The sequence below is a fragment of the Maylandia zebra genome, linkage group LG7 (assembly GCF_041146795.1).
Source record: "Maylandia zebra isolate NMK-2024a linkage group LG7, Mzebra_GT3a, whole genome shotgun sequence".
NCBI classification, from domain to species: Eukaryota; Metazoa; Chordata; class Actinopteri; order Cichliformes; family Cichlidae; genus Maylandia; species Maylandia zebra.
This window is the reverse complement of record NC_135173.1, coordinates 66813550-66825865: the sequence shown is the minus strand read 5'-3', so window position 1 is coordinate 66825865 and position 12316 is coordinate 66813550. Positions and strand designations below refer to the sequence as shown.

The following is a 12316-nucleotide window of genomic DNA, read 5'->3' as shown; positions in this document are numbered from 1 at the left end:
GGATGCAACTCAGTATTCTTCTTCCTCCAAACACGACGAGTTGAGTTTATACCAAAAAGTTCTACTTTGGTTTCATCTGACCACATGACATTCTCCCAATCCTCTGCTGTATCATCCATGTGCTCTCTGGCAAACTTCAGACGGGCCTGGACATGCACTGGCTTCAGCAGCGGAACACGTCTGGCACTGCGGGATTTGATTCCCTGCCGTTGTAGTGTGTTACTGATGGTGACCTTTGTTACTTTGGTCCCAGCTCTCTGCAGGTCATTCACCAGGTCCCCCCGTGTGGTTCTGGGATCTTTGCTCACCGTTCTCATGATCATTTTGACCCCACGGGATGAGATCTTGCGTGGAGCCCCAGATCGAGGGAGATTATCAGTGGTCTTGTATGTCTTCCATTTGCTGATGATTGCTCCCACAGTTGATTTTTTCACACCAAGCTGCTTGCCTATTGTAGATTCACTCTTCCCAGTCTGGTGCAGGTCTACAATACTTTTCCTGGTGTCCTTCGAAAGCTCTTTGGTCTTGGCCATGGCGGAGTTTGGAGTCTGACTGTTTGAGGCTGTGGACAGGTGTCTTTTATACAGATGATGAGTTCAAACAGGTGCCATTCATACAGGTAACGAGTGGGGGACAGAAAAGCTTCTTACAGAAGACGTTACAGGTCTGTGAGAGCCAGAGATTTTCCTTGTTTGAGGTGACCAAATACTTATTTTCCACCCTGATTTACGAATAAATTCTTTACAAATCCTACCATGTGGATTCATGGATTTTTTTTTCACATTCTGTCTCTCACAGTTGAAGTGTACCTCTGGTGCAAATTACTGACCTCTGTCATCATTTTAAGTGGGGGAACTTGCACAATCGGTGGCTGACTAAATACTTTTTTGCCCCACTGTATCTCACTCTCTTTCTATCACATGGAGTGCAGCTGGCACATTTTGCAGCAGAGTCATTTGTTTAATTTTGGGTCGCACATCAACAGCTGCTCGTATCACCTCTAGCGTGTCTATAGTTGTACTCGACAGTGCTTTTCCCTCAAGTTTGTTGTTTCCACCTTTAGCAGTTTAATTTTCCTGATGAAACTTGACACAAAATTTCTGTCATGCAGAAATTTTTTACAGGATGTTATCGTGGGTGGTAAAAAACAACAAAAAGCTGTAGCAATATGTAGTTATAAATTTTTTTATTTGTTTGTTTTTATGTGTATTTTATTTTTAAAGTGTAAATTTGCTAAAAGGATTAATAGAGTGACAGGATATATTAGCTAATATGTAGCTGTTGTGTTTCCGAAAACTAAAAAACCAAAACCAAAAATAAGAGTGAGGACTGATGAGGGGTCGGTTAGCTTAGCTTGTAATAGACTGATGGAAACCTTAAGAGCAATATGCAAGTTTTCTAATGAAACTTCAACCTCATCTTAGGCTGAGGCTAATTTTAGCCACGTGAAGCTGCAGATTTCATCTTTGGTCCCAAGTGGCAGCAAAATTTCAGCTCAACCAACTTGTTGGAATGTTTAATGGTTCAAACACAGAGTGAAATGAAAAGAGCCAGCCAAATGAAGAGCTAGTTAAAGTCACTCCAGTTTGATGAAGAGCTTATCTTCACATTATAGGACAGAGATCCAGAGTTGAATAACTGCAGCATGCACTGGCACCTTTAGTTGAGCTACAGCCTCGACTGGTCCACGTTTTATGTCCCACGTATATTCTGCCTCGGATGGTGCACGAAATCAGGACACGTGTAGGCATTAGCTGCATCACTGGTGCATGAACACAAAGTCAGACTTATTGCAGCAGTCACAGGCAAAGCCTGGATGTGGCTTGTCTATTAGACTTCCAGTGTTAATAATTGCATCACGTACAATGAAACATATTTCACTGCTGCCAAATCTATAATTACCATTATGAGAAATCTGTCCGTGCATCCAACGCCTGCAGATTTTATGGGTCTGCCACTGCTCCTCTGTTCTTCAATAATACAATATATCAGAGTTTAGTTATGGTTGCTGCACGGGGTTGAATGCTGATTAGTGGAGCAAGCAAGGGAATGAATACGTTTAACATTTACCTCAAATTATTCTCTCCTAATGCGTTACAAACGTTCAACTTAGCAATTCTTTGGGAAGTAGCTCATGATTTAATGTTTTTGCTTTGGAATGAGTTACAGCTGCGTGGAGGTAATTTATAATGAAGGCAAGTGATGAAAGATAACTGAGTAAAAGTGCAAGATCATTAATGCTGCTTATTGATCATGCAGGGTGTAATTATGACAAATGAGGGTCAACTGAGGCCAGATGAAGGCAAAAGTGGAAATGCAGGCAAGTGTTGCCACCAGAATACTAAATTAGACTTGAGAGGCTGTGTTCATATCACTTCAGGGGGCTTATCAAAGATCACTGAGCCATGCAAACCTCCATTAATGGCACAATGACAATACTTTGAATCTTTTTGAAAGCTTTATATGAATTCCATTATAAATACAGTGCTGGGAAAAAGTCTTCAGCCATCCTTCTTTGTGTTTTGCTTGGAAAACTGGGAAATAGGTGCAATAATGCATTGAAACATATGAACATACATGGAAATACAGTATAAAAGGCATAAATGGAGTAAAATTATACCAGAGGGCCAGCTCCTGATTGATAGAGCAGTACACCAGAACTCTACGATCGGGCAGACACGAGAACTGTCTGGAAAGACCACAGGAAAGCCTGTAAGTCAATGCTCCACACATGGTTACTGGAGTGCTTTTCACTGCACTGATGACATTTGTCTAGAAGTGACTGGAGGCCAACTTTTAACACACGAGTGCAGACTACACAAAGATGATGACTGTTCCTGCTGCTGCTCTGCATATCGCTCAGCTCAACACTAAAAGTAGATGTGAATATAGATTATGGAGTGGAGTGACCATCAGTCACCTCCGGTGCATGGATGACATCAAGCTGTATGCCACGAATGAGCGAGACATCGACTCGCTGATCGTTTAGCATCCGCAAATACGTCAGGAAGATTGCCCCCTGAGATGAGCTACTCCAAGAATCCCCCAGGCAGCTGAAGACAGATGGTGATGAGGGACAGGACAACGATCATGGACAACTAAGTATCCGTATGAGATGTACCATCGACAGACAGAGGAAATGACTGGCATCCAGAAATCCTACCAGTGTCTAGAAAAGGCTGGCTTAAAGGACAGATCATGGCAGCACCACAACAGGACCGAATACGCAGGTCCATAGAGGCAGGAGTCTACCACAGCTGACAGGATCTAAGTTGCAGACTATGCACAGGTCCCCCATTTAGAATAAATGAAGAATATAAGCTGCAATCTGAGACTGTGTAAGCTGAGGGGGACAACACAGTGTGGAGAAACGACAACATATGGACTAGAAATCTGAAAGTCTTGAGATAGCAGCCGACCAAAGGTGGTTGAGAACAACACAGCTAAGGTCTTGTGGAACTGTGATTTCTAAAAAGGACAAGCAGCTGCTGGCTAATCAGCAAGACGTGGTGGCTGACAAGGAACAGAAGACTGCAGTTCTGATAGATGTGACAGGAACAGCAGGAAGAAGGGGAACGAAAAAATCAAGAACTACCAGAGGCTGAAGAAACAACTCGAGGAGATCTGGACGAGTCCAAAGTGGTCTTGGTGGTAACAGGAGCTTTCCGATCTATAACCATGAAACCAGGAGAGTGGCTTGAACAGATTCCAGACGCAACTTTTGATGCTCTCGCCGATCCACGGCATGGCTCGCATTTGTGTCCTCAATCCAGCATCATACACAGTGGTTGGTATGTAATGCACTCTGCAGAAGTACAACAGTGATCTCCTAAACATACTGGCCTTGCACATCTAATATATTTAAAAAAATGTTTTTGACATAAGAAGTGTTTTTGTTAATCGGACTTTAAGAAGATTAAGATTAATCTTCATTAATCTTATATTATTCAAATATAATGTTAGCAAACCACAAATCAGCCACAGATGATCTGATTTCACTGCCAGCTTACATCAGCTGATACTCTACACGTCCAACTGGCAAAGCTCATGGAAAGTTGCTGCACTTGTTCAAGCTGCTTTGCAACCCCCCTCCAATGAAAGCGTCCTGACTGAAACATAATTTTCCTTACAATGAGCGTTCAAAGGAGCTTGGAAAGAAAAGAGACTGGATGAGCATTAGACTCGTGGGAATTGATAGGATGAGTTGATTTAGTAAGTATATAATTAAATTAGTCAACAGTAATTTAGGTATCAGGTTAAACTGTCTATATAATTATCATCCAACATTTATAAGCCACATTATTCTAAATATTACAGCTTTTTCTGCTGTTCAGTCAAAACCTTTTTTCTTTCTCTTTGTGATATTGTATAGTCTTGAATATAAACACATGTTGATTGATTTTCTGTTGGGCGATCATCAATCCATCATTCATTTTGATCTCAAAATTCTCAGTTCAATCACATAATTGATTTTTTTTAACAGCGTAAAGTAAATCAGGGCTCTTCCTCTTCACTTGGCTATATTTTATATGAAAACAGGTTGCATGGTGTGGGCCGGGCTAATTGGGCTTGGTGGGCTTGATTTAATGATTTCATTTTTTTTCTTTTTTTTGAGTGCTTAGAAGTCATCGCATATGTACATATAGCACAGTAAGGTGCTTTTCAGATCCTCCCAACTCCTGTTGTAAATGAGCCCATCTTTCTTCCTGGTCAGCAGCAAACTGTGGCTCATTAAAAGGAAACAGAGAGACTAGAGAATCCAGGCTGATGGTAATAATGAATAGAAAAAGAAAAGCAGCAGCCGTAGCCTCCAGGCAGGATTACAACACAGAAAAATCACAACCAGGAAATGAAGACGTCTGCTGTTCCACTGCGGGCAGATGGCATATACGTGTGCCGTAAATATTCTGTGCATGTTTCTGTCTGTGTGAATCAAGGTCTGTGTGAAGTCACTCAGGAAGAAAAAAGGAGGCAAGAAAAAATGAAAATGGCTCCAGGGCTGGAAAAGTGAACATAATGTGAAAGAGCCTTAACTCACTTACCAATCACAGTGAACGCACGATGGATAGCCCTCGACCTAGAAACACAGTCAGACCAAGAATCATAAAATACAACGAATTTATTTTTCAGTAAGATCCAGAATGACTGACTGAGTCCATAAACAGCAGAAACGTCATTAAAGAGACCCAGACGAAAAATGATATTCTTATAGGCTACAGGACCAGAAGGTTTTTGAGGTCCAACTCTGATGTTGAATAGTCAGGCCTGGCTAGCCGTCAGTTCTTCTAAAGAAAAATGTTGGATTGTTCCTTCTGTACAAAACTGAGGTAACTATTTCCCTTTGGCACAGAGGCCTTTTGTTTCTTCAGATTATTGCCACAGAGTTACAAGCATGCGATTGTCTAAAAATCACCTCATTCAAAAATGGTAGGCTTGCAAGATGCACATCAAGGGTGCTGCTATACTCGCTACTGGACTACATTTGAGGTGCGTTTGGATCAGCAGCCATTGTCAACTCCAGAAACTCAGCCACACCACCAGGATCGACTGTCTCGGGCACAGCTGCTGTAAATATTTCAGATAGGAGAGGCTCCACTCTCCGACCATAAACTACACCTGTGACGAAATATCATCATTTCTTTTTGTTCTCATCTTTTTCCTTGAGAAATACTCAAGTCTCAATTTTATAACTTTAGGCGCAAATGAAATGCTTGGACTGAGCTCCAACATCATCACCATCCTGCTGTTTTGCATACTAACAACTGCTGCTCATCAGTTTAACTCAGCCGGTGTCTTCCTGCACTGCCTTTCCTAGCATGTGGAATTATGTCAATACAGCATGTGTGAGCTTTTGTGGAGTATTGTCGATTAGATCAGTCACACAACAGATGTCAGAGATCCTACTTCTGCTAACAATATGCTTAAATCTGTGTGTGTCTCTCTCCAGTGGAGCTAAAGGAGCATCTGCAGAACTTTGTGGATGAGACCAATGCTCAGCACGGCCCGGGGTTCATCAAGGTGGTCCGCCATGATAAGCAGGAAGGACTGATCAGGTCCAGAGTGAGCGGCTGGAGGGCAGCTTCTGCCCCTGTTGTCGCTTTGTTCGACGCACACGTGGAGTTCAACACTGGATGGTGAGCAGCTTTTTTCACTTAAAGCAAGCTCCGTGCAGCTGCTGGCTCACGCTGGCAGCGAGTGTAGTTTTAAGGACATTTGCAGCCAAAGACATTGTGAGGTCCACAAGAGAACCAGATTGTCTCAGCATATAGCACAGGGCCGATGCTAATGGCATATAAATAGCAATAACAACTTTTCAGAATCTCCTCTAAAGAAAGGGATCATGCAGGTGCATTTGCAACACCAGATTTGCACCAATTCAAGCTGAAAATAGTTCCCAACAAATGGACAGTTTACTCCTGCTTTCAAAACTCCACAATGGCTACAAGCTGAAGAAAACAATACGAGTATATAACCATAAGGCATATGGATTTGAAAAATAACGCCACTGAGAAAGGTGGAGACTGCACTCCCTTGATTTGTAGCTTTACTGCAGAAATCAACATGTTCACAGGTTTTATGTCTCCACAGCTAATTTAACCCTTCATAACAGTGTAAACTGGTGTAAACCATAAGTGTATTACAAGCCCAGCCACCCAGCATCATGAACCCTGTTCATTTCAGGTGTTGTCAGGATGGTGTACAAAAGGGTGGCACCTGAAGCTGGAGAAAGAACCCGACACCACCACTGCAGGCCCCGCTAACACCTATAAAGCCTCAAGTCATAATGAGACTCAAATGACTTCTCTTAAAATGTTAATAGGTCCACTCATCGCTTTAATCACACTCTCAGTCCTGATATATGGTGCATGGAGAAACTGAACACTTAATAGATCCTCCTTTTCTTAACTACGTTTAAATTTAGAACACCGGACCACACAACACTGGGGACATCAATCTAAAAGTACTGTAGCAAAATTTAAATAATTATTGCCTTCAGTAACATATGACCAGCTACTCGTACTCCATGCTTTGCTTCCACAGTGAAGTGTGTTAGTTAGTGGTGCTGCAGGCTTAAAGCAATCAATCAGACAGGTTTGTCTCTCTGACAGAATTCACAAAGGTAACACGTGAACTGGAAACGGCGTTTTACGTAGTTTCTTACTGTATCAAAGAAGCCCACTGTGAAGCCGAGACATCTTATAATGCGTCATCGACGGAGGAAAACAGGATTAACCTCTGAGCCCTGGATTTCTCCATGAATTTCTTTAAAATTTAATGTGAAACATTAGAGAAAAAGAAATCATAGCTTCCCCACACATGTCACAGATATGTCACTGCTCGATTCTCTCCACCTTCATCCAACATGTCCATTAGACCCTCTCCCTACAAGTCTCAGCATTAAATAATGCTTTGATTTTAAATATCATCAACTTATCACTGTTAAGATTATTCAGACCACGGGCCTGTACCTGTGAGGAACCCCTTAACACACAGATGAAGCAAATATCCCAGACTGCCTTCTTTCATGTCGGATCATTAGTTAGAGTTGTCTCTGTAATATCGTAGAGTCTTTACTTTGCAATGTAAAGCACCTTGAGGCAACTCTTACTGTGAATTGGTGCTATATAAAAACAATTAAACTGCACTGATTGCACCAGTGTAAACTAAAGAGAATATTATAGGTAATTCCCAGAAAGAAGGCATATTTTTCCTTCTTTTATTGCAGCAGCGGTTGAAGAATTTCAGCACACAATGGAAGAAATAATCTATTTATAAGCTGATTCATGACTGATTCATGACGGGATCGCTGCATTCCTCCGTCACTCTGACTGCTATAACAAACTTGTGGTGCTGTAACCCATATTCATCAGTCAGACAGGTGCAAACCTTCAGTTCCAGAGAGCCACAGAGGCTCTGACATATTTATTTGAATTTTAGGCCACAAAGTTAATCGTGTGAAAGGCTGGCAGTGAGGTGATTTAATTCCAAAGACCCGGGTGGATAAAAGAGATGAAGTGGTTGAGGTATTCTGCTAAATAAAGGGGTGCTTAATTAAACCTGCAGCGCTCTGATTACGCACTTTGTCTTTGCTCCGATCAACAAAGAAACACATCTGCAGTGACTACATCACAGAATCACTTAATCCAAGTAGAAATAAGAATCTGCTCAGTGAAACCTGAACTAAATTCTGCTGCGTGAATGTTAACGATAATATCTTTGCTGTGAATATCGACACAACAACGCGCCAGAAAACAAAATAAATAAAGTTAGATTTTTAGCATTTCATACTTTCTTCTTGTAGGCTTTAATAAAAGGTCATTGTGAAAGGAATAATCCTCATGCAGGCTGACATTAAACCAAGACACCTTAAAAGGAATTATAGCAACAACCACAAAGTAAAGGCGTCTGAGGTAGTGGCTCGTCTGCGTGCTCATTCTTGGAAACGTGTTTTTTCTGACAGTGTCGAAGGAAACAAATATTTGCCACAATCATCTTCGTGATGAAAAGGAGAGATCGGTATTTGCATTGTGAAATCTGATTGGTCACATCCCTTCAAAGGAACTCTGAGTCTGAATGCATGTGCAGCTTTTTACGCCTCAGTCTGAAGGCTGACAGGGGGGTTGTTGTCACGGAGAGTGGGCGGGCATCTGTGAACACGATAACGCGAGAAAAAAGGCAACCTAGGATTGTCGAAATGGTACCGCACAGACGTTTTGCACCTTACTGTCAAGTTCAGACGTCACGTTTACTGAATGCAGGTTAATCACATGAATACTATCGTGACAGGACATGTTGTGATTAAGAGATTGTAAAGGTTGTCCTGCAGATTAACTTTAACTTCAGCAATTAGGATCTGATGCTTTTTAGAAAACAAACAGTTGTCTTACTTTGTGTCAGTTTAGAAACATAAAATCCTTTAACTTGTGAGCAGCGTTTGTTGTTTACACTGAAACACCATCTGACCGGCGACATCGAGTGCTGAGACATCTCTGTTCAGTCGTTTCAGTTTGAACCCGAGCGGAACAACATTACAGACATTACTCAAACTGTACATCAAAGAGAAGATCATCACATGAGAGAGTGATGTGTGTGTGTGTGTGTGTGTGTGTGTGTGTGTGTGTGTGTGTGTGTGTGTGTGTGTGTGTGTGTGTGGAGGAGGGGTCTAATTGGCTTATAGACTGCTGAGCTGAGTGACCCGACACTCCTCTGTGATCAGGAAGCTCAGGATGTGACAACTGCTTGGCTTTCAGGGCTACATTACTCGTAATATTCCTTCTTTCATGTTTCTTAAAGTGATTAAACTCGCTATCTAAGGACATTAAGACTTCTTGAGGGTCAGAATTGCTGGCATAGCATTGGGTTTTAGTCGTTGCTAATATCCAGCAGTATTCGTGAGCTCGGTTTGCCACCTTAGCACATCAAATGCTTCGGAAAAGAAGGAGCGTAGGTGCACGTCTCTTCAAGGTTCTCTTCATCCACAAACTTTAAAATGTTTTATCAAAACAAAATCAATATAAAAGTTATTATTGACATGTTGTTTCTTTTATTATTTAGAATATCAGAACAGATCACAGTCTTCATTTTATTCATACATACATACTTTCCCAGTTGCTCCATAAGAGACACTTCTGAGACACTTCTGGGCCAAATAAGAGTTTATAAATATGTTTCCATAGTGATGACCACTGATGCAGACATCACCTCAGATGCCCAAACCACCTCCATGTGGAGGAGCTGCTCTTCTCTCAAATTATCTGTAAAGCTGAGCTCAGCCGCCCTGCAGAGGAAACTCATTTTGGCCACATTCTTTCGGTCACCAGTCAGAGCTGATGACGATAGGTGAGGGTTACAGCACAGAATGACTGCTAAATTGGAAGCTTTGCCAGTGCTGAGCTCTCTCTTCACCCCAATAGCCTGATACGAGGCCCGCATTAAAGCTGATGCCGCACCAATCCGACTTTTCATCTCCTGCTCCACGTTCCCAGAGATTCATTGTTTATCTGGCTGTAAATACTAACAGCATGATAAAAATGCGTTCTGGAAATGTGAAAAAAAAAAGAACACAAACGTCTCCGCTTTGCTATCACAAGTACTTAGTCAGTAGCCCAGAATAACCCAATATAAACAAAGGCGATGGTTAAAAATCATTCTCTGTTTGAACACATTTAAACCTAATGTCAAGAGAGAGCCTGAGTCCTCACACAGTTCCTTTCCATTTCCATTCAGCGGTGTCACTTTCTTAGTGATGTCGTATATAAATCATTGATAAACTTTAACTCATGAGGACAACTTTGACCTACGGAGCTTACACCTCAGTGCTCCAGTTACGGCTGCATGACTTGGAAACATGTTTAATTCAGCGGCTAAAATGCAACACTGCGCTGCGCGCTTTGAAGATCGGTCCAAAGCCTTTGAAGCTGCTTTCTGAGGGTTTTGATGTTTCTGTGTACAACTGGTTCAAGCTGGAACTTTCATATGCAGCTCACACTGTTGTTGCCAATAGTTTCAAATCAGGCCTCAGATAAAGGATTGATAGAGGAGTCCCTCGGCAGTGAGATGCTCTCGAGGTTCACTGGAGGTTGAGTCTTTCAGAAGCAGAGATGTGGACATGTTACCACTACGTGAATGACTGTGTGAGCAAATAGTTTAGCAACAATATGCTTCAGAGTATTTGTGTGAGGAACTTGGGGATTTCTTCATCTACAGAACCAAATATCACAGAAAGATTCTCACAATCTGCAGAAATCGTGAGACGCTTCAGTCAAACCGTCTCAGGAAATGTGAGAAATGTTGATCGGAATAATTCAGCAAAGAAATTAAATGGGTCTGGCATTGTTTGTGTTTTTTCATGTGTTTAATCACCATCCAGTTGGTTACTAAATGGTTGTGAAAAGACAGCCACATGTCATCTTCACATACACAGACTAGTAACAGACTAGCATTACTAGAACTTCTGCTTTTCTAAGTAGAAAGAACACTTTTAAGCCATTTTCATGTTAATTCTTCATGTCAATATGCTGGACTGTCACAGCCGTCACCTCTCGGCCCTTACTGTCAGCACAGTAAACTGTAGTCTGTTAGCTGAGCAGGATAAGAAGCGTGCTCCATCCTTAGCATTAAAAGAAGAAACGATATCTTTTATTATCAGCACACACATTAGCTTATACACCTGTGAACGTCACAGCAGATCTGCATTCATCTCAGCTCGTCCTCACCAAACCTTCCAGCTTTACATACAAGTCTCTGTAACCCTTTTCCTTTGCCACCTCTCTCCTTCCTGTACACCTAACCTTCCAGTACTCCCGTCTGCCTGGTTATCCCACTTTGTCTTTGCTAAACTCTTCCTTTAAATATTTTCCTGCACTTCTTCATTCCAGCCCCGAGCCTACTTGTGTGTCCTTTTTGCCGGACGGCAGCCTGCAGTAATTTGTTGTCGTTCTCAGCAAGTCTCACACACGCCTCCTGAGCAATCCCATCCCATTCTTCTATGTTGAGTCTCTCATCTCTTCCAGATTTGATGTTCCTCTGACATGGACCGTGGTCCCCTGTTCTCTCTACAGATTTTCAATGGGATCCTAGTCAGGGCTTCATGCAGGCCAGTACATAACGTTCACTTGGTGTCTGACGCATGCTTAAATGTCCAGATAAGAAAATCCCAAAAAGTCTTTTCATCTTAATGTAGCATCCAGATAAACAGAATCAGCTTCTGGAGGGAGTTCTTCACCAGCACCAGCGTATGTTTTTAGTCGTCGTATTGAACAGGACAAGAAGAAGAACGACCCAGACCCAGTTTTGCTGCTGACTGCTTGAAGTTTTCATTTAAAGTTGTCACATATCTTTCTTTCTTCCACCGTCACTAGTTCCAAGTTCCAGAAGCACTGACGCATCCACAGCATAATACTTCCACTATTGTGTTTCACTGTGAGGACTGTGGTGCCTCTCCCTTGTCTAAACATAAGTAGCATCTCTGTGGCCAAAGACCTTTAGTTTTATCTACAGAAGTGGACTTTTTCTTGGTGTGCAGCCGCACAGTCTATTCCTCTGCAGGGTCTGGGGTAGTTAAACACATCTCTCCCTAGTTTTCTTCCTAAAGTCTTTGAAGTCTTTCTCTTTCTACCTCTGTCAGGCTTGTTCTGTACTTGTGGCTCTCTTTGAATTTCTTGATGATGCTTCTCACTCAGTTCTTGACACTTGGTGGTGACAGATTTGTATATCCATCTCGTGCTTTGTGAGCAACAGCAAATCTTTTTTCTAATCTAAATTGATTTCTTTGCATGAGGCTTTCAAGTGACAGCTCAAAGACTTGCTGAAGTTT

The 12316-nt window shown here is 41.9% G+C and overlaps 1 protein-coding gene across 2 annotated transcripts in view; it reads left to right on the top strand.

The window, feature by feature from the left end:
• The window catches only part of galnt18a (UDP-N-acetyl-alpha-D-galactosamine:polypeptide N-acetylgalactosaminyltransferase 18a), a 184199-nt gene that overhangs the window by 106657 nt on the left and 65226 nt on the right, over positions 1-12316 (top strand). For both annotated transcript variants that reach the window (XM_014413111.4, XM_014413110.4), the window contains exon 4: positions 5948-6134. In XM_014413111.4, coding sequence (XP_014268597.1) covers positions 5948-6134 — 187 coding nt within the window. The remainder of the gene's footprint in view (positions 1-5947; positions 6135-12316) is intronic.